This window comes from Heteronotia binoei, chromosome 21, assembly GCF_032191835.1.
Source record: "Heteronotia binoei isolate CCM8104 ecotype False Entrance Well chromosome 21, APGP_CSIRO_Hbin_v1, whole genome shotgun sequence".
In the NCBI taxonomy this organism is placed as follows: Eukaryota; Metazoa; Chordata; class Lepidosauria; order Squamata; family Gekkonidae; genus Heteronotia; species Heteronotia binoei.
Genome location: NC_083243.1, coordinates 156496443 through 156519345, shown reverse-complemented (window position 1 = coordinate 156519345; position 22903 = coordinate 156496443). Strand labels below are relative to the sequence as shown.

Sequence of the window (22903 nt, the reverse complement as noted above, 5' to 3'; positions counted from 1 at the left end):
ACCTGTCCATAATCATCATTTGTCAATTTATTTCTGTCAACAGAGCAAGTGTGATAAGTATTATTAGGATAACTGGAAGCACAGCTTGATAGGTGAAGTAGTCTGATAGTACAGAAACAGAAAGTAGGAAGGAGCAGATTTGACTGACTGGTGCTGCAGCAGCTGCAGTTGTTGTGGGTAGAAAGTGTCATCAAGTCACAGCTGACTTACGGCAATCCTAGGTGGGGTTTTCAAGGCAAGAGACATTCAGAGGTGGTTTGCCATTGCCTGCCTCCACGTCATGACCCTGGTATTCCTTCGAGGTCTCCCATCCAAATACTAGCCAGGGCCAACCTGCTTAGCTTCCAAGATCTGACAAGATCAGGCTAGCCTGGGCTATCCAGGTCAGGGTGTTGGAAAATGAGACCAAGGCTTCACTTGTTAAACTCAACAAATTTATTAGTTGTTGTTAGATATACCAAATAAACCTAACTTGTGTTAGCTAGAGCTGGCTGTAGGCAAGTGGAGGAAAGACTGCTAAAGTCCGTGTGAGGCATGTTGCTTTAAGAAATGAAAGGCTATTCCTTATTGGTAAGGAATTCATACTGTGACAGGAAAGATGAGACAGGCATTCTAACTAGCTGTCTAGTGTGTTGTCTTCTTAAAGGCCAGAGACAGAGAGAACATGAGGAAGAGTAGCCTAAAGGAAGTTCCTAAGGAGAGTAACCTAGAGATAAATCTAGAGATAGCCACAGAGCAGGCAAGAGGAAAGCAGACAGAATGATTTGATCTGTACAGCTTAGTAGTTCCAGGACTTTTTTTTGAGTAGGAATGCACAGGAATGCAGTTCTGGCTGGCTTGGCATCAGGGGGTGTGGCCTAATACACAAATAAGTTCCTGCTGGGGTTATTCTATGAAAAAGCCCTGTGTGAAACAATGATGACACCAGGGGTGTGGCCTAATATGCAAATGAGTTCCTGCTTGGCTTTTTTCTACAAAAAAAACCCCTGCCACCCCCCCATCCCCATTACTGGTGTTCTTGCTGCAAAATATGTTTTGTCATCCTTCACATCTAATAGTTTGGAACTTAATTTGTGATTCTGTTGTTTGACAAAAGAAAAATGGTCACCTTCTTCTCTGTTATCTGTTGTACCCTTCAGGCTACTTTTGGTATTTCTACTTCCTTCATTTGCACTCTCTCAGCTATTGGTTACTTTTCTCTCCCTTTCATTTCCCCAACCTTTAGCATCTCTGTCTGCTCAGAAAACCTGTTTTTCCCTACCTTATTTCTTGCCAACACCATGTAGGCTATATAAATAACTACAAGATTATCCTGGATGGCTAAATGGGTTGCCAGGTCCCCCTGGGTAGAGATGCCAGATCCAAGTTTGGAAATGCCTGGGGATTTGGAGATGAAACCTAGAGAGGACAGGGACTTCAGTGGGGTATAATGCCATAGAGCAGAGGTGTCAAACATGGCTAGGCCATGTGTAACATAAAATGTAATGCCAGGCACTGGAAATATTTTACCACTGACTGTGACCCATACTCTTCCTCAGCAGAGCTTGGGGTCAAACCAGTCCTCCTCACTCTTTCTGGTTGCCAACTCTGGATTGGGCAATCACTGGAGATCTAGGTGAAGACCCTGAGAGGGGCCTGCATTTAGAGAAAGTAACCTCAGTAGGGGTTTACTACCCTAATATAGGCTCTTCCAGTCCACATTTGAACTGGTTTCCCTCTAGTTGCTTGTGAGGTGGGTAAGAGCCCTTAATGGGCTTGTTCTGGCCCCCAGCCATATGTTTGACATGTCTGCCATAAAGTCTACCCTCCAAAACATCCATTTTCTCCAGAGGAACTAATCTCTTTCATCTGGGGATGAATTGTAATTCCAGGGGATCTCCTAGAGGCTGACATCCTTAGTGGATAAATCAATCCAGTTGTAAATTACTGCTATGACATAACAATATGAACTCTATGCAACCATTACAGCTGCCATCATCTGAGGCTAGACACGTGGCAACTCAAGATAGGGCCTTCTTGGTCATGGCACCAAAAGATTCTCAGGGAGAATCCTGCTCTATAATTGTCTTCTGCCAGGGAGTAACATTTTTGTTTCATTTCCCCTATTGCCTCTCTTTCCTGTTTATTTTAATGGTTATTTTAATGCCCTAACTGAGCATAAAAGTGGGACACAAATGTTTTAAAGAAATAAATCTGAATAAATGTCCATCATGTGTGAATGCAGCAGTAGTTTTATATCTTAAGACACTGGCCTTTTCAACCAGTTCTACTACTTTTAGGGTTGCCAATTTCCAGGATGTAGATGGATGTAGAAGAGATCCACAGGAGACCTATGAAAAAATTACTAAGAAACTATACTAAATCATTAATAAAGTATTTATAAATCCAGTTTCCAAAGTTATACAATATATAATCAATACACAATCACTCAAGATTGGAAGATTGTTTCAGTCTTGATGGTGGTTGTTTAATATGTCCACTAGCAATAGAAATTCAAGAATTCTTACCACTGAGGGCCAACTCTGTGGTACTCCTCAAGTCATTCAGTAATTACAACTTATGAAATGTGGTCTATGTGGTTTTCTGTGAATGTCCAAAAATATATGTAGGAAGTACTGCCAGCCCAGTGAATATTGGAACACCAGTCCCGGGTTAAAAATAAAATTATGGAGGCACCTTTGATGTCCCATTATACCGAATTTAATCATTCAATAGATGATATGAGATTATTTCTGATTTTTAAGTACAAAGGGGATGGTAATGCTGTTGATGATGTGCAAACGAATATTATTGTAAGAGGAGACATTCTGGATCCATCAGCTTAATGTCCTGGCTCCTGTCACTCTTAGTAATAGCATTGACTATTCATGTTTTTATAGAATGATGTCTAGGTGTATTAGCATTTTTTTTGTATGTTCCTTTAAGAATGGTTACAGGTGTAGCTCATTTGTTTGTATGGTTTGGAATACAAGGTGGTGATTTCATTGAGAGATTTCTCTGGAAATTGTGCTTGTGAAATTGTGCTTGTGATTGTGTTGACAGCTTTATAATCAGTAAGTGTTTGTGTAATTAATTTTGTTGCATTGGTGTAAATTTATCATTGGCATTTAGATATAGTATGATGAGTTAATAGAATTAAGAATGGTGTGAATGTAGGATGGCATTCTGTCCCCTCTTTGAGGAAGACTTTGGAAACAGCATTAAACGCTAGCAAGTTCCATCAGGGATGGATCCAAAGTGTCTTTTCAGTGTTCCTAGACCAATGGTTTGAAAGCTTTATGAACTGATAATTATTCTTCTCACTGCACAAGCACTTTAATTGAGAAAGTTATACTTGAACCTTCAATTGGAAACACCTTCCTACTGGACTGAAATATTATATTAACAATTTGAAAGATTGTGCTTTGATTATATATTGTATAAATTTGGAAACTGGATTCATAAATGCTTCAGTATAGATAGTTTCTTAGTAATTTTTTCATGGTTTGCACTTGTGGCATTATAACCTCCAAGTGGGGACTGGAGCTCTCCTGGAATTACTATTGATCTCCAGACTAGAGAGATTAGTTCCCCTGGAAAAAATGGCTGCTTGTGAGGATGGATTCTATTATATACTACTGAGGTCCCTCCTCTGCCCTTTCTTGGCTCCACCCACAAATCTCCAGGAATTTCCCAACCCAGTGCTGGCAATCTGTCCTTCATCACCCCTGTTTTATCCTCACAGTAAGGCCTGAGGTTAGGCTCAGATATACTGCAACTTTAATTGATCTATTTCTAATATTCACATACTGCCCAAAACATGATGGTTATGTAAATAATTTAAGTAAGAAGTGACTGGTCAAAGGCAAGGTTTATGACTGAGTAAAAGCTAAATCAGGTAGGTCAAGAGTTGATGCTCTAGCCATTATACCACATTTACTCTCATTCTATAGTGTCTTTGTTTTTTCTTACTCATCTTCTAGGCTCTCGGGCCTTACCACTTGCCAGATATATCTGACTCTCCCTCCCATGGCTTTTCAGCTGAAAATATGTTTCCCCTCCCTTTCCTAGGCCCTGTCTAAGATTTTCAATATTCAATTCATCTTTAATTTGCCAACCGAAAGCTGCACTTTTAAAACACATTCTGTTGTTGACTCTTTCTCAGAACACTCATGAATTACATGATATTGAAGCAATTCTGATAAGGGTAAGGATGCAGGGGTGGGGGCAGAGAGCCAACAGTTAAGTTTTGGCCTGTATGTGATGCAGTCACTATCATGTGTCCTACCAAGGGCTATTTTGAGCAGGAACACACAGGAACACCGTTCTGGCTGGCTTAGTGTCAGAGGAAGTAGCCTAATATGCAATGAGTTCCTGCTGAGCTTTTTCCACCAAAAAAAGAGAAAAAAGAAGAAGTAGAAAGGTCTGGATTTATCTACATGGGAAACCACAAGAACAGCAAAATCTCCTGTAGTAGCTGTCCAAAATATGCAGAAATTACACTCAGAGGTTGCTCTCAAACAATATTTTTCTTATTTCAGTTTCACCTTGGGTGTGTTTGGAATATAAGGTGGTAATTTCAAGTATCGAGGGATAATTTTATCCTTTCAAACTGTTTCATTCCTAATTCCTGCCATTGCATTCACATAGCACTCTTTTTCCTTCATGCCCCCTTCCATACCTCCCCATGAAGTATATGTCACCATCTTAGAAATATTAATAGAGAATGGGATGCTTTAAAATGAGATGAGGCAGTAGAAGTTGTGAGTAACAAGGGTTAGAGTTCATCATTAAGATATGACCACATATGTGTTTCTATATATTTGCTTATTTCCATATAGCCTTTTGATTTTGATAAAGTAAGGGAAGAAAAGAAATTATTTGGCAGCTTGCAACAGTACCCATGAGGGAGATGATTTACAGATTTTACTCAAATTTGTGTATCCTTTCCCCCTCCTCTAAAACGGCATTTCCTTTAAAGGAAAAAGGAGCCCACACTCTGTCTAACTCTGCCATCTGGTGGTAGCCATTATAACAACTGAAAATAAGTGTTCCACAAAGTAAAATTCTAAATATATCTGAGTACCATGAGATAAGTGCATTCATTTGTGTCTCTGTAAAGATTAACAGAGAAAGGTATTAACTTTGTGGATACTAAACTTGGCTCTTCAAGTTTCTGCGGACAACTATGTAGTATATGTGAGATAAACAGAGATACCAATATCAAAACGTTCTGTCAGAAGTGAAAAGAATGTGGGAAATGACCAGCAGAAAAATAGTTCCTATTATTTTGGTGGTTCTCTGAACAAGGATGTGTGTTTAAAGTTTTGATGTTTAAGTATGGTCATTTGATTATCATACTTTTCCTGATGTTATGAAGCTGTGCTCAGGATTTCTGAAGAAAATGTCTTTCAGACAAGGCTGCTTTACAGGTAGGTAACAATCCTTCTCTTTTGTTCCTAACCCTGTGGCAGTACCCAGATGGGCTCTCATCGCTATTGCTGTTGCGGTATGCCTAGTCCTCCTCCTTTTCCTCATCTGCATCATTAAATGCTGTTGCTGCAGGAAGAAACACAAGAAGAAGGAAAAACTCAACTTGGTTAACATCAATGGTTCTTCCACAACAGCCAGTCTGGTAGGTTTTTCTCATTACTACTTTTACTGTGACCAGCAGCAGGCAAGCACCATCTTGGGAGCTGAGCTTTCAAAAAATAATATTATTGTTTTAAGGCATATTTTGAACTAGACTTTGTCTTCTGTGGAAGTTTGGCTCAGTGATTCTTACTCCCCAGCTACAGCACAGTCCAGTGAGAGAGGGGGAAGTAAGAAGCAGCAGAGTACAGAAATAGAAGCCTGATTTTATGCATTCTATCCGTTGGTCTCAAGGTTAAGCAGTGCACAGTTAGGATTATCCTATGCAGATTCACTTCACTCAGAGCCTACTAGAGTATCTCTGCACAGTATTGTATTGTGATTTATCTGAAACCCGCTATTCCCTCATTCCTTGTCTACTGAGAAAAGCATGCAAATAACTAAAAGTACTTGAGGGGCTGACTGGTTGTAGTCAAAGGGAACAAACAAATGTTTTGGCAAAGGATTCCAGTGTGTCTATTATAGGTAAAGGCATCCTTTTAAATGTGGCTTACTAGGATGTACTTCTCAGTAAAGTGAAGATATCGGGAGGTAGGGCAGAGTGGAAAGTTTCTTGAAGACCTGGTAGTATTACAGCTGCACTTGCTATGAGCACCAAAGAAATCTGGTTTGAGAAAGGCAATGAAGGAAAAATAGACACCTTGCAGGACCTGATGTTTGGGAGCAGACAATATGATCATGGGCCACATCTTAATGTGTTGGTTTTCTGCTACAGTCTTGCCAAAGTCTAATTTTTCATTGTTTGGTTCCAAAATGACTGCTCCTTCATGTCCCACTTACAGAGCACAGCAATTATATTTTTATTGCCTGTGATATAAAAGTCATATATTTTACACACTGCTCGAGATGAGCATGAACAAGATCACAAACTACAGTTCATGATGGATTTTGACTAGTTTGTGGTTTGCAAAGTCAAGTTGGTGGCAGGTCAACCAGCACAAACTCTGTGAACTTTCAAACTGTTTGTGGAGGTACATGCCAGTTCATGAGCAAGGACATTTCTAGACAGACTGTCTCCATGCAATCAAAATGTTCACATAACTTCAAAGCAACAATTTGGAGGGCATGTAAAGGAGCATCTGGGATCCATTCTATATACTCCTGAACCTGAGCTGTGAAAGTGACCACTGGCAGGTGGTTGTCAAAATGATCACTGACAGGTTCAGAAGGTTCAGGTATATATAGAATGGATCTTGTGCAAGCCAGAAAACTGAATTCACAGCAGACCTCCCCTGAACATCTTGAAATTGCACCTATCAAAATGATAGTCATTTTGACAGGTACAGGTTCAAGAAGTTCAGTAGTGTATAGAGTGGATCTTGTGCAAGCTAGATAAACAAAACTAGCAACAGACCTCTACATACCCTCCAAGTTTGATGTCATTTCCACAGAAAGCACTTTCCTGGGGGTGCCTTCTTGGGGTGGGGGGAGTAACTTGGATCTCATAAATTCAATCTTCATCAGACTTGGAGGGCGGACAGTCAGCTGGATATCCTCTGCAAGGTTGGCATTTCTAGCATGCCATCAGGGGCATTCTACCACCTCATAAAGCTCACAAACTGAACCAATTAGTGACGTGGCTAAACGTTCATGACAATCCATGGCTAGCAAATGGGGCGTGTCATGAACCACAAACCGAACTGCACTTTTCTGGTTGATCCCCATCACTACACAACTGCCTTTCTGCCTTCAAGAGCCAACTTGATATAGAAGTGCAACATGGAATTGGGGATAACTTCACATTAGAGTACCAATTTCTTGTCATAGGTCCAGCCTGATACGGAAGATATAGAGTGTGGCCTGGAGGATGAGAAGCATGGACGGCTGCAATATTCCCTGGAATATGACTTCCGTAGCCAGGAGGTATAATTTGCAAATCTGGACTGAAATATTTCTGTAGTACTGTTTTATGGCAAAACCACAATGACCTTTTCTCCTTCTCTCTGCATTTCATACTCTTTTTGTATAGCTCACCCTGTAATTTCTCCATCACTCCACTTAATTTCCAAAACCAGCAGTAATTAGTATGCTGATGTTCTTTTATATTTGGCCCATCACCACGCAGGATTTCAGTACAGTAGGACATCTGAATGTGTCCCAAACCCATGGCTATTCATATGATTCACTTCTGTCCTATTCTATTCTGAAAAGCTTTATCTACTTTTCTTATAATTATAAACCCCTTTAAACAGTTAAACAAGTTTATAGTGGCTAACAACAGATAACTAGCAAACTTCTGTGCTCTTAGCATTTTCATATCTTACTTGCTTTTTCCCATTCCAGAAGCAGATTTCTGCAGTACCCAAACTTAATGCTTGTTGCTAGCATATAAATGTAATGTTTCAATATTGATATTTTTAAAGCTGAAGGTTGGAGTAAAGCAAGCAGCAGATCTGAAAGCAATGGACAGTGGAGGTACTTCTGATCCCTATGTGATTGTCTATCTAACATCGGATATGAGGAAAAAATATGAAACAAAGGTTTACCGTAAGACACTCAACCCTGTTTTCAATGACAGCTTCATTTTCCAGGTAGGAAGCAAATTCTAAAGGAATAGCTACAGTATGTCATCTGTCTGCTGGAGTTGAAAGAGTTTTGTAGCACCTCAAAGATTGGCAAATGTTTTGTAGCCTAAGCTTTTGTGGACTTTTGTGAGCCATGTGTTTCAAATGCATTTGAGGAAGTGGGTTTTGGCTCATGAAATTTATGCCACAGTAAATGTGTTACTCTATAGCATCCCACAAACTATGGAATGCAATATTCTCTGTCAGCTAACTGGCCCATTTCTGTCTGGTTCAGCATTAATTATTTGTATACAGGACATACCTTAAGTAAAAGAATCAAGTGGCTTGGTGTAGTTTAACCGTACAAATGGCCAGTAGTCATATGAAGAACATAGTAGACCCTTTTCATAGTAGACCTTTCTATTGAAATAAGTGAGACTTTATTTCCACATAATGTGGATAAGATCAAAGTGCAAGCCATATTTAAAAAAAAAAGTCTTGGAGATTTGCATTATATAGGTGAAATAGTTTGGGCTAATGAGCATACAATGTGAAGCTTCTGAGATTATGGAGTGTCATTGCACACTTTTATTTATTTGTCCATTTGTTTATTCGACTTAAATCCCACCATCCCCGCCAAAGCAGGCTCAGGGCGGCCTACATATCCATAAAATATTACATAAAACCAATTTAAAACAGAGACAGACATAGTACATTAAAAACATTAAAATATTACTGGTGCTATAACAGTCTTACAATGGTAGTATATGATGGCAGATAGCTGCCTATTCATTCTGCATCTGATTTCAACGTCAGCTGTTACAACCAGATGTTCTGTAAAAAAATCCTAGGGTCTGGCCTGTGGCTTACGTGGTTCAGATCACTTCACTCCGGTTGCAGTCTCTGATCTTAGCTATTGAAGGCTTGGCGGAAGGGCTCAGGCCCCGCAGGCCCTGCAGAATTGAGAGAGATCTCGCAGGGCCCTAACCTCCTCTAGAAGCTCATTCCACCAGCACGGAGCTGCAACAGAGAAGTCCCTGGCTCTGGTCGTCTAGAGCTTGGCCTCCTTAAGACCAGGGATTGAAAGTAGGTTTTGGGACCCTGACCATAGTATTCTCTGGGGAACATGTGGGGAAAGGTGGTCCCGAAGATATTCAGGTCCCTGGCCATATAGGGCTTTGAACCTAGAAGTCCAAGGATGCTTTAAATTTATCCCCAGAAGTTATGGGAGGGCAGTCAGAAGTACAAAAAAAGGGACTTAAAATGATCAAAAGATTAAACATCCTTGTTATGAAGATGAAACAGCATGATGGATATTTATAAAATTATGAATGGCATGGACGGAGTGACATGAGAAATTTCTCTCAAAAAACTCTAACGCTTGAGGTAATTGATCAGAATAGGTTCAAGATCAGTAAAATAAATTATCTTTCCATGTAATGCTTTACATTACTGGATCCAGTGTTGCAATATGTGATAAAAACTATCAGTTTACCTGGCTTCAAAAATAAGTACATAAATACATGGTTCACTCCATTACTCAAGAAAACTAAACATGGAATCTCCATATTCAAATGTTGTATATCTGTGTACCTGGATGCTGGGGACAAATGGCTAGAAGATGAGTATTGTCATTATGCTCACTTGATCAGCTTCCTTGGGGAATTGTTCTGCCCATTGTTTTGAGACAAAGCACTGGTTAGATGTTTGGACCAATTTGACCAAATAATTATTGCATTCTTAAGATGAGACTGTACTTATATAAAGTAGACAGGAATCGCAATTCTGTGCATACTTGCTTGGGTATAAGCTCCGCTGAACCCGGCAGGCCTATGACATTAACTGACAATGAAAAATATCTTGGATGGAACAAAATGTATCTATAGGCCGCCGGTTTTATTCTATCTTGTTTTTATTAATTTATGGTTTAATTGTATTTTTAAATGTTTTAAACTGAAGTTGTTTGAATTATTATGTAAGCCGCCCTGAGACACTTAGGTGAGAAGGGCGGGGTATAAATCTTAATATAAATAAATAAATAAATAAAATTATTTCTGAATATTTGCCTAGGTTTGGGCTGTGATTTCTTCATTAAATTCATACAACTTTCAGAGTGATTTGATCTCATTAGAGGACTTTGTGAATCAGATTCCTTTCTCGTTCTTGCTATCTTTCCAGATACCCCAAGCAGAGGTAGCTGAATCCACCCTGGTGATGCAGGTGTATGATTTCAATCGTTTTTCTAAACATGACATAATTGGCGAGATGCGACTGCCTCTTGGGGATGTCAATTTGCAACATGTTATTGAGCAATGGCATGAGCTCACTGCAGCTAGCAAGATTGAGGTTGGTATCTCAAGCAAGTAGGTGGTAAATGTTGCTAGTCAGAGTGGACTGGAAAAATATGCTATTATAATCACCCCCATTAGCATTGTTTGTTGATTCCTCATTATTCCTATAAAGAGGCAATTTCTTGTACATCTTGCCTGTGTTGTGCATTAGACAGACCTCTTGCATGATGTTTGCATGGCCCAGTCCTATGCTATATAATGCAAGGGCAATGCTTGTGTTTATTTATTTAGTCCAATTTTCAACACAAGGTAGTCCGGAAACAGTTTGCAAGATAGAAGTATTTTTCTAGCTTTAGTATGTGTGCTGCTGAAGCAAGCACCAAGAATATAAGTAATTATTGAAATTAGATATACATTAGTAAGACAACAGCTTAGCAGTCCAGGAGGCAACATCATTAATTTTCTTTGGCAGTTGGGGGAGCATCTCACAGTATATAGTGGGCGGGTGACACTGAGTAGAACCAATAGGAAAGCCAATCTGGTGATGGAGGCTTCATTATCCAATTGCTGATGCAGTGCAGTCTCACCCAGTCCCAATGAATGAGGGAGCTGGGATTTCCCAATATGAAACCAGTTTTATGTCTATAGATGCTGCTTTGTAGCTGTATTTTTAAACAGGGGGCTTCACCAAGATGGAAGACAGCAGCGATAAATGGGTGTGCTCAAAGGAGAAGTTATGAAACGATAAAATCAAGACCAAGAGTATCTACATAATACTCTTATTTTATTCACACCACTGATAAAGTCAACTTCAAGCTCTATATTATCTGGTTATACTTTTTATAAATGTTTGAGGGACAGAGGACAACATTTGTAACAAAAATCTCCTTTGCTATACTCCAGTTTCATTTCATTTCTTAGTCAAGCTGAGTAAATAGGTGCTGGCTGAAAACATCAGATGCCCCAAGCTGAACTGACCACATAAAACAGCCCTCCAGTCTCTGAGTCACAGGAACAATGCATCAGCCAGTAGTGACCTTAAGAACAGGCAATGATAAGCAGCTGCCTAGAGACATACTTTCTAGTAGTCTGTGCAGCAGATGGTGAAAGACATTTTCCTCTAAAAAGCTGTCACAGCCCTCATAGATTTTCTGATTAGGAGGAGGAGGAGGTGAAAGGAGGACAGAAGCTCAAAGGCTATAGAAGGGGGGGGGGGGCGGGGAGGACAGATTACAAGGAAGGGATTTAAGAACAACTGGAGTGCACCAGCATCCAGTTCATTAAACCTGCCTCAGTTTCTTGGCTCTAATAGCTTCCTTGCTGCATTAGAACCTCTGTCAACCCTGGTTCCATACTTACAGATTATGGTTCCATAATCACACTAGATCCAGAAGTATGCAGACAAAAGGTAGAATATTTAACTTTTTGAGCACTCATCAAAGTCCTGATTATATGGAATGGAGTTAAATCATGCTATAGTGGGACTAATCTGGGATCTTCATCAAAAGTATCCTAAGTAGTAGAGAGCTAGGCACTCTGAAAGGTTTTTAAAAAAGCAATGGTCTCTGCGTTCATTGTGGTTTTTTCAAAGCAGGATTTCAAGTTGGTGGTTTCTGAGTCCATTTTCCATGGTTCCAACTGATTCCCACCACAATTACTAACACGTCTTGGGAAAAATTGTCTTTCAAAATCATTCTCAAATCTATTTTTATCAGACACGTGGCACTTAAATACCAATAAGCTGGTAAACATAGAACAGAACAAATGCCCATTTTTATTCCCCAGATCCCTTGAGGAAAGACTGAAGAGGCTGGCCACTGCTGGAGACTAAATATTGTGGTAGATTCTTATTTGGTCTGATCCAGATCATATGGTCTTGCTATCATTGCAGAAATTAACTAGGCCACTAGAGAGCGATACGGGACAACTATGATAGCAAATGGGCACCATATATTAAGCATAATTTGAGCATGCCAGCATGGAATTAACTGTATTTGCCATGTTTTGTTCAAACAAACAAAAAAACCTCTTCACAATTTAAATTAGAGATTACTATTCCTGCTGATATGCAGCATTCAATGATTCTCAGTGCTAATTGGCTAGTGAGATTTCACAAAGCTACCTCCTTTGAGCAGTTTTTAACCCATTTTTAGAAAATACATATATAGAAAATATATATAAAAAATACATATATTTTCTTTAAAAACCCCATAAAGTGACAACAGATATTCAATTGGATACATTTACATGGAACAAACTGACTGGAGAGTATTCCTGTGCATTTCTGAAGACAGTGTACTTTTCCACCTCTTTGTTATCACAAGTATTCCATATTCTTCTGAATCAAGGGGAAAAAACTTCCTGAATCATAGTGCCTAGAAAATCTTGAGGTTCTGGCATTATTAACTGGGCTTCTAACTGACTATGGCTGCATTGAATTAATTGTTACCCCTTTCTCCTGTCTTTTCTGTTTGTGATAGCAAGAGCGCCTTGGGGAGATTTGCTTTTCACTCAGATACGTACCTAGCACTAGCAAATTGACTGTGGTCATCTTAGAAGCCAAAAAACTCAAGCGGATGGATGCACATGGATTGTCAGGTAATAGAGATGGATAGCTGGAACTGACTGTGTGGAGTAAAGGAAAATGAAGCAGATGCAAAGACCTGCTAATGAGCATTGCTCCAATAGTCTGGAATCACATTGAGAATCCTTGACCTAATGTGGCATGCTGAAAACCAAGCCAGATATCTTGACCTCAGTTCCCATTAGTCTTGTAAAGGTCTGGAATATAAAAAAGATCAATTCAAGGCCACAAAAAAGAATGTGTTGCTAAGTTTCTAGCTTTCTTATTGCACTTCTGAAACAAGATTTTTTAAAAACACTTTCATTTTAGGAAAAGGGAACTAATTTTGTGTCATGTTTAGAGCAAGTCTTTGTTTTAGGAGCTGGTGGGAATTTCTCTCACTCACCTTCAAAAAATTAAAACCATCTCTTTCACCTCATGGCAAACCTTTCTGTCAAATCAGACTGAAAGAACATGATGTGCCCACAAGACCACCCAGTTAATTAATTGGAGAGCAGTAGATTTAAACCCGGATGTGCATATCCAAACTTGATACTTAAGTCACTATGGAAGTGATTCTGCGTCCCTTCCATTCCACCTTTCACTCTGTCCATGAGATGGAAACAGATTGGTCGCCTTGGTGGATGATCTCCGGAGATATCGTGGTCAGGGTTGATCAGCATTGTTGATACTTCTTGATCTGTCAACCGCATTCAGTATGGCTGACTACGATGTGTTGACCCACTGTCTTGCTGATGCGAGGATATAGGGGCTTGCCTTGCAGTGGCTAGCCTCCTTCCTCAGAGGTTGGAGACAGAGAGTGGCACTTGGGGGAGAGTTATCTCAGCAGCACCCGCTATAATGTGCCTCAGGCAGCAGTTCTCTCCCCAATGTTATTCAGTATCTACATGCACCCCCTCACCCAGTTTATCCAGCGATATGGGCTGGGTTGTCACCAATATGCGGATGACACTCAGCTCTATCTACTGATGGACAGCTGCTTGGATTCCACCCCGGAAAATTTGTACAGGGTATTACAGGCTGTGGCTGGATGGTTCCAACAGAGCCAACTGAAACTGAATCAATTGAAGACAGAGATTCTGCACCTGTTTCACAGAGGATTGGGAATCAGGCTTCCAGCCTTCAATGGGGCACCTTTGGAGCCGACATCAGGGATGAAGAGCCTGGGGGTGTCCCTGGATGCCTTGCTAAATATGGAGACCCAAGTCATTACCACCATCAGGTCTGCCTTTTTCCATCTGAGACAGATTAGGCAGTTGGTCCCATTTCTCTCCCCCTGTGACCTAGCTACAGTGACTCATGCAATGGTCACTTCCAGATTGTATTATTGTAACTCTCTCCAGCCCCATGGCACAGAGTGGTAAAGCTGCAGTACTGCAGTCGGAGCCCTCTACTCACAACCCGAGTTGGATCCCGGCAGAAGCTGGGTTCAGGTAGCCAGCTCAAGGTTGACTCAGTCTTTCATCCTTCCGAGGTTGATAAAATGAGTACCCAGCTTGCTAGGGGTAAAGTGTAGATCACTGGGGAAGGCAATGGCAAACCATCCTGTAAAAAGTCTGCCATGAAAATGTCTTGATGCGATGTCACCTCAGAGTTGGAAATGACTGGTGCTTGCACAGGGGACTTCCTTTACTTTTTTTTAAAAAAACTCTCTCTCTATGGAGGTGCCCTTGACTCTGCTCTGGAAACTGCAGCTTGTGCCAAACACGGCATCATGGGTGTTGACTTTGTCATCTGTGCAGACACATATCCACCCTATGCTGCGTGAACTACACTGGCTGCTTACTGAGTACCAGATCCATTTCAAGGTTCTGGTATTTACCTTCAAAGCCCTATATGGCAGTGGCCAGCATGCCTTTAGAATTGCCTCTCCCTGTATGAGCCCCATAGGACCTTATAATTCTCCAATCAGCATCTCCTAGTGGTCAACTTATATCAGGTGTCCCCTCCAGTGACCACAGATCTGACTACCTGGGACCCAGTTGATTGTCTATTGAGCCATCAATCTCGGGTAGAAAGTCACTTCTGATTTTAAATATTAGATACTTTTATTTGTCTATTTTTTCTTATTACTGTAAATTTTATGATGGAACCTGCCCTGAGCTGGCTCATGGAGAGGGAGAGATACAAATTGGAATGAATGAATGAACGAATGAACGAACAAATGAATGAACGAACAAACAGACAAACAAACACTATTCTATGGGGTTTACTACCAGGAAAATGGCCTCAGGATTTCAGCCAATAGCAGCTAAGCTTGCAGTCTATTGTTCAAGTGTGATGAAGGAGCTAGGACGCACCACAAAGTTCCAAAAGACAGATGGTGGGTTATTTGAATAAACCTTTGAGGAAGGTTGATGTCTGAAGAAAATGGTCTCATGAATTAAATTGCTTTATAACAGCCACATTGTGGGGATTTTGTAGCATTAAGTAGATTTCTTCAACTCCTCTGCTCCATCCCAGATCCCTATGTCAAAGTGCAACTTACTCTGAACAAAAAGAAATGGAAGAAAAAGAAGACAAGTATAAAGAAAAACACATTAAGCCCCTACTTCAATGAGGCATTTGTTTTTGAAGTGCCCTTCAGTTTGATTCAAGTAAGTCCCCCTATCTACTTGACATCGTTCAAAGGCAGATGCTTGGCAGGGAATTATTAATTTAGTGGTTCCTCTAACTCAAGGGTCCCCAATAGGGTCGCCAGGTTCCCTTGCCTTGCCAACGGGATCTTTATGGGGGTGTTCTTGGGGGGGGGGGAGGTGAACATCCCACCCTTGACATTTTGGACCATTTCTGGTAAAGCCTGGGGAAGCCCTCTCTAAATTGGGGGATCCCCCATTCAGACTCAGGGGTCTGGGATCCCTAGCCTCCAACCTTTTTGAGCAGGTGGGCACCTTTGGAATTCTGGCACAGCATGGTGAGCACAACCACAAAGTTGCTGCCACTGGGAGCAGGGCCAGCCATACAATGGCTGCTGCAGCTTACCTTCATCCACACAGTGTTATGGTAGCAGCTGTTGAGGATTTTTTAAAAAATCTGCACAGCCAGTCAAATCTCCAAAAACCAATTAGAAGCCTTGTGGGGGAAAGCCCACCTGGCCCACACCCACTTAAAATTACTTCACAGGCACCAGGGAAGATGTTAATGGGCATCACGTTGGGGACTCCTGCTCTAACTCAAGCCAGCAGCATGAATTTTGGTTATACCGAATTATGCTTACATGGCCCTGATCTGCATGGCCTGGGCTAGCCTGATTTTAAGAACATAAGAGCCTTGCTGGATCAGACCAATAGTCCACCTAGTCCAGCATCCTGTCTCACATAAAGGACAACCAGTCCCTCTGCACAGCCAACGACAGAACATAGAGGCAAGGTCATCCCCTGAGGTTCCCTCCTGCCTCTGGGATTCAGAGATTAGTGCCACTGAATGTGAAGGTTCAATCTATCAGATGGCTAGTAGCCACTGATAGACTTATCCTCCGGGAATCAATTTAATCCCCATTTAAAGCTGTTTATTCCTGTGGCCATCACTACATCCTCTGGCAGTGAATCCCACATTTTAATCACTCTCTGTGCAAAGTAGTATTTCCTTTTGTCTGTCCTTGACCTACTGCTCATCAGCTTCATTGGATGCCCTCAATTTCTAGTATTTTGAAAGATGGAGAAAAAGTGCTCTGTCAACTCTTTTCACCGCATCCATCATTTTATAAACCTCTATCATATCTCCCCATAGTTTTCTCTTTTCTAAACTGAAAAGACTGTGACTGATTTTGCACTCAGCTTACCCTGCTGTCACGTTCCTCTTCTCCGCGCAACGTCCTTCGGATCTCCCACTATCTGTTCTGGAGCTGCAGCAAACACTGCAGTTTTCTCAGGGCAAACAGAAACTGGTTTTTAGCAGTTTCCATTTGCCCTGCGAAAACCACGTTTCCTGCAGCTCCACAGCAGATAGTGGGAAATTCGAAGGACGCTGCGCGGAGAAGAGGAATGTGACAGCGGGGTAAGCTGAGTGCGAAATCGGTCCCAGACTCTTCAGTCGTTCCTCATAGGGAAGGTACTCCAACCCCCTAATCATCTTGGTTGCCCTCCTTGTCAGGTCTCAGAAGCTAAGCAGTCTTGGCCATGGCTGCTACTTGGATGGGAGACCACCAAGGAAATCCATGGTTGCTACCCAAAGGCAGGCAACAACAAAACATCTGTATTCATCTATTGCCTTGAAGTCAGCTGTGACTTGATGACACTTTACACAGACACATACACTTAGATGGCCAGAGCTTAGATAGTCACATATGGTTACTTGACCTCTCATTCACAGCAGCAGCCTAGTCTCCAGGGTACTTGGGTGTCTGTGGAAACTGGGGAAGTCCATGGACATCATGCACTCTGAGAAAACTACACTTCTCAGGGTTCTGTGGCACGTGGAGTGCTGTCATAGACAGGAAGGGAAGGAGAGGGCAAAAGAAACCTGACTCTACTGCTACAGCAGTAACAAGGTAAGGAGATTCCAAAGTTAAGGGAAGGGAGGTGGAGAAGAAGATTAAACTTCTCATGATGATGCCATTGAGATTATGGTAGTGGTGGAAAGTGCTACCAAATTATTGCTGACTTATGGCAACCCCATAGAGTTTTCAAGGCAAGAGACATTTAGAGGTAGTTTGCTATTGCCTGCCTATACATCATGACCTTGGTATTGTATCCATTTACTAGTCAGAGCTGACCCTGTTTAGCTTCCAAGATCTGATGAGATCGGGCTAGCCTAGACCAGGACTTTTTTTGTAGCAGGACCTCCTTTGAATATTAGGCCACACACCCCTAATGTAGCCAATCCTCCCAAGACCTCACAGGGCTCTTAGTACAAGGTCTACTGTAAGCTCCAGGAGATTGGGTATATCAGGGGTGTGTGGCCTAATATGCAAAGGCATTCCTGCTACAAAAAACAAAACAAAAACCCTGGCCTGAACTACTGAGACAATACTAGGGTTTAAACTGCCATGGGGAAGTAGTTCTGTTAGCTGAGCTCTCTATTTTGAGAAAATGGTACATGTTATACCATGTCTTTAGTGTGCCTGTGAGAAAAACTCCCTCCAAATTCATTTCTTTCTCCTCATCTCTTCCTTTGCCTCTGCTCATTTTATGTCTTTGTGTCTTCTTTTAGAATGTAGATTTGGTGATTTCAGTCTGGGATCATGATAAAATGACCAAGGATGACCAGATTGGCAAGGTGTTCTTGGGCTGTAGAGCTACCGGCAACCAGCTGCGTCATTGGTCAGATATGCTAGCCAATCCTCGCAGGCCAGTTGCACAATGGCACAGCCTACAGCCTGTGGAAGATGTTGACAAAACCTTGGGACTGAAGTCTCGCTTCAAGCTGCCAATACCCAACAGCTAAAGCAGAAGAGCTCTCTCTAGTCCTCTCCGACTTGATAGGGGAATAATCCATACATTCAAAGATAAAAGGAAAAGCTTGCAAAAATGGGCAGGTTACCAAACTTGCAGAAGATAACAGCCTGAGCTGCATAACATCTGGATCTTTTAGAAATGTAGCTAAAAGTATGCTGAGCATGAGAATTAACCTTGGGCCAAGCAAAGGGCAATTCATTATGTCTGCAATGCACAATCTTGGAAAGAGTCCATATTTCAGGCTGATGGAGATGCACATGGCAGTATTTCCAATACATGATATGGCCATGCAAGGTTGGATTGAAAGCCATGATGTTAACACGACGTGGGAAAGGCAGCATGTGTCCTTGTGTGGCTCAACCATTTTAACTAGGACGAAAGAGAAGATAACCATTAGGATGGAAACATAATTGCAGTCATGATAATTACTAATGTTAATATTTTACCATTCCAGCTACAGAGACAATAATTAATAAAGGGCTTGTTAAATACAAGGCAACAAACAAATGCTTATTTCAACATTATTACTAGCTATTTAAGTAGATTTTAGAAGTTTTTTTAATGAGACATGGTCAACACTGAATGTGTGTATATATAGAGTGTATGTGTAAGTATGAGGAGCAAACAAATTGTGTTGTTAATTCACTGTTCTCCAGGGATGACAGGTATCACACCTGTATCAATTCAACTTCATTTGCAATCCATCGCGACTTGGCTTATGAGAGCCAGTTTGGTGTAGTGGTTAAGAACAGCAGACTCGAATCTGGAGAACCAGGTTTGATTCCCCACTTCTCCACATGTGGCCAGCTGGGTGATCTTGGGCCAGTCACAGTTCTCTCAGAGCTATTCTCTCAGGAGTACTTCTGCCAGAGCTCTGTCAGCCACACCTACCTCACATAGGCCGTTTTCCCACTCACGTTTTACTGGCGCCACGACCATCCTGACGCCGGTGAATCTGCCTGGATTTCGCATCAGAAGCTCCGGCGCTCCCAGAAGCGCCGGCTACTTCCGTCGCTAAGCCAGCGCAAACGGAAATCGCAAAGATGCAGGAAAACGTTTGCGCTGGCTTAGCGACGGAAAGCGCCGGCGCTTCTGGGAGCGCCGGCGCTTCTGTTGCGAAATCCAGGCAGATTCGCCGGCATCAGGATGGTCGTGGCGCCAGTAAAACGTGAGTGGGAAAACGGCCATAGTATCTGTTGTGGGGAGAGGAAGGGAAAGGAGACTGTAAGCCGCTCTGAGACTCCAAGTGAAGGGCAGGGTATACATCCAACTCCTCCAACTCCTTCTTCCTCCTTATCAGTTCAGCTACTTTTATCAGTTGGAGCTCCTCTGACCCCTCAGTGCCCAGAAAGAACACGCCGTGTTTCCACTCCTCAGAGCTCTCTGAGTTCGGAGAGCGGCAAGGACTGGAAGTGCTGTTCTTTCTGGGCACTGAGGGGCTGGGGGAGCTCCTCCGACCCATCAGTGTCCAGTTGGAGGCTCAGGGATGGTATGAGTGGGAAGGGGGCGCTTGCCTCTCACCCCTGCTAGTAGCTGGCACCCTAGGCAATTGCCTACATCGACGACTCCCATGCGCCAGCCCTAACCATGAGGACAGGTAGGCTGCAGTTCCTTGAATAATAGAGACTAGAAACACTGAAACAGTGTGAATGATCCAAGATATGGCATTATCCCAAGATTGGAAGGCAATGTTGCAAACTGGGCCACCTCTCCTCAGGGCCCCTATATTAGCACACTCCAAAGACCTTAGCTACCATAGGTTTGGATAAAATAATCCAGTATAATATTGAACTAGGAGCTCCTGAACTAGCAGGAATTTTTCCTGGATGCTTTCACACAGCAGTGGATACTCTGCTCCAAAGAGCACACTGATTAAAGGCCTATTTGTCCTTAGTCTCCAGAAGCGGCCTCACATCCAGGAATAATTGGATCAAGTTTGCTGGACAATAATCTGAGAACCCCCCTCACTATACAGCCTACTCCAGCAATATCATCACACCTCTCCTCAGCCTTTGTCAGACCAGCCCAAGCCACTCCACTGCCCTGGAAACCCAATCACTCTGTCAAAATTGTACTGATTGGGACTTCTGTTTCCACCCAGACATGCATTCTTCTGCACCTTATCCTCCCAAACCTGTAAGAGGGTACCTTACATGACCCCAACCTTGTCATTGGTTCTGCATCCAGACCTCCTTTCCTGGTTTTGCAGTTGGCTGGCTGAATGACTGAATCCCTTCCTTATGCTCTTGGACCACTGTCCCTCACTTGGATCCCTAACTTCATAGTTGGTTTCGGGGTTGGGTGAGATTTCCCTTCCTTTGCCGTAGTCCAGCTTTTTCTTCTTTTGTCTCAGATCTTCAGGATAAGCAGTGTATGATTTTCTTCCCCTCTTTCTTTCCCCATTTGTACCCTGATTAAGCAATAACCCAAGGTAGCATTGCTAGGATGGTGTTGCTATGTGGAAACAATTTATGGTTTTGTTTCGCTTGCATTTCATTTTTCTAGCATTTCGTTAGGGGTAAAAAAAATTTCTTATTTGAGATTCTGTTTGTCTGACATTTTGCCAAGGGTATTGTTTTAGAAAGGGATCCATGTATACAATAGACACAGACAGTTCTACATAATTACCCTGGGACACATGTGTGATTTTGTGACAAGCCGGACACATAGACAAATTTATGTAAGAGCAAGCAGGGAGGGAGAGACAGTCATCTCTCTGAAAAATGTATTCTCTTTGCAACTAGCAATGAACAATTGCATTACAGCACAGATGGAAGGGTCTTTTATTATATTTTTTATTTTTCCTCTTTGATAGCTCACACTGCTACAACAAGGCCTCAGATTCAGTGGGAGCTCACAGGAGCACAACTCCTGAACCTTTCTGAGAGTTCCACCTTCTTGTCCATTGAATAGGATGTGCAGCTGCATGACAATCACTGGATGAGCTCCACCACCTATTTTTCTACAAAATGACCGCTGGCTACAACTATGTCTAGATTGCATTATTGTAATAAGTAAGGGAGAGGTTTGGGACATTTAGAAGTCAATTGTTGCTTAGCTCCAAGATGCTTCCTTTCATCTATGTCTCAGCTATCCCTGCAGGATTTATTGTCCACAAATTGATTTGAAACACCCTCTTTGTGTCTATAGTTCTCTCTCTGAATCTCAGGCAGTGACGTATGGCATCATATAGAAAGCAGTATCTTGGAGACCCAAAGTAAGCAGTGGCCAGCCAATCACAAACCAGTTCTGTGGAGCAGACATTTCATAAATGACTGAGGCTGCCTGTCTGTTTGATTTATTCAATTAACCCAGCACTAACAGTGAACTACTAAATGTTAGCAACAGAGCAAAGTCAAGGAAGCCAAGTAAAAAACAGTTGAGTGGTGATGGACACCGCTGCTTATTAAACAGAGTAAGTATGATTCTACATCATTTCCTGCATCAGCAGTTCTTGCATGGAGCCCTGGAGACCATCTGGCAGATTTTAAGTAAGAAATTTCTGTGATTTCCTTATTTAGATGTTTCCAGATTAGTACTAGACTGTGTGGTGGGGAGCATGGGGAAGAAGTATATCCAAGGATAAAACAGAATGTTTGGGCTGGTTCTCAGAACTTCAAGATTTGTCTATCGCCATTTTCACTAAAGCAAGATTCAGGAGACTGTGGATTCAATCTAGCCAAGGTTGTCCTACTAAAGTCCTACTTGTCCTACTAAAGTCATGAGGTCAGTCTGGGCTGGATTGCAGCAGACCTCTCCTACTCTATGCTGTCACCTGACACAAGACAGTCATACAAGTCAGTTATCAGTGCAAAAAAGTATAAAATGAGAGCAACCCAGAAAGTATATTTTCACTTCTATATATTTCCCAACTTTTCACATATTAATGCCACATTCAGAATCACAAAGTTCTGCAAGGCCCACTGGCAAAGTTGTAAAATCATGTTTCCAAATTAGGAGGTGTTATTGATATGACTGTCCAGGAAGCTTCAGTAAAAATTGAGGATACTCTTGCAATCTGAATACAGAGTGAGCAACATCATCTTTCACCTATAAAATAGTCTATTTGCCTATTTAGAGAGTAACCATAGAAGTAAATTATTCAACGGGGCTTACTCCCAGGAAAGTTCTTTTAGGATAGAACTCCTGATTCCGGGTATTTAGCATGGATATTGCTGGCCATTCATTTGATCTGTGGGGCAAAATGACTCGGGGCTAACACAGATTGATCGCAGCTGTAGTATAATCATGTACATCTAGCTACATTGTTTTAAACAGTTTTAATTACAAAACAGGTCACAAATGCAGAACAGTTTCTATCTTGTTCAGGGGCGCATTCTGCACCAGTCGTTTATCTTACTTTATCTGCACATTTCCATCACTTTTAAAATTTTGTTCTGCATTTCCTCCCACTTTCACCTTGCATGTCCATTGGTTCTCTTTGTCATTCTGCATTGCTTTTCTCCCATTCAGTTCTCAGTTCATTTCCCTTCTGCT

At 41.8% G+C, this 22903-nt stretch overlaps 1 protein-coding gene across 1 annotated transcript in view; it reads left to right on the top strand.

Moving 5' to 3' along the window:
- Window positions 1-18913, top strand: part of SYT8 (synaptotagmin 8) — a 30053-nt gene extending 11140 nt beyond the window's left edge. Inside the window, exons 3-9 of the mRNA XM_060262739.1 lie at window positions 5454-5614; window positions 7399-7494; window positions 7995-8162; window positions 10314-10481; window positions 12907-13024; window positions 15474-15607; window positions 18162-18913. Of these exons, the coding sequence (XP_060118722.1) occupies window positions 5454-5614; window positions 7399-7494; window positions 7995-8162; window positions 10314-10481; window positions 12907-13024; window positions 15474-15607; window positions 18162-18395 (1079 nt within the window). The 3' untranslated portion in view covers window positions 18396-18913. The remainder of the gene's footprint in view (window positions 1-5453; window positions 5615-7398; window positions 7495-7994; window positions 8163-10313; window positions 10482-12906; window positions 13025-15473; window positions 15608-18161) is intronic.
- Window positions 18914-22903: the final 3990 nt, after the last annotated feature.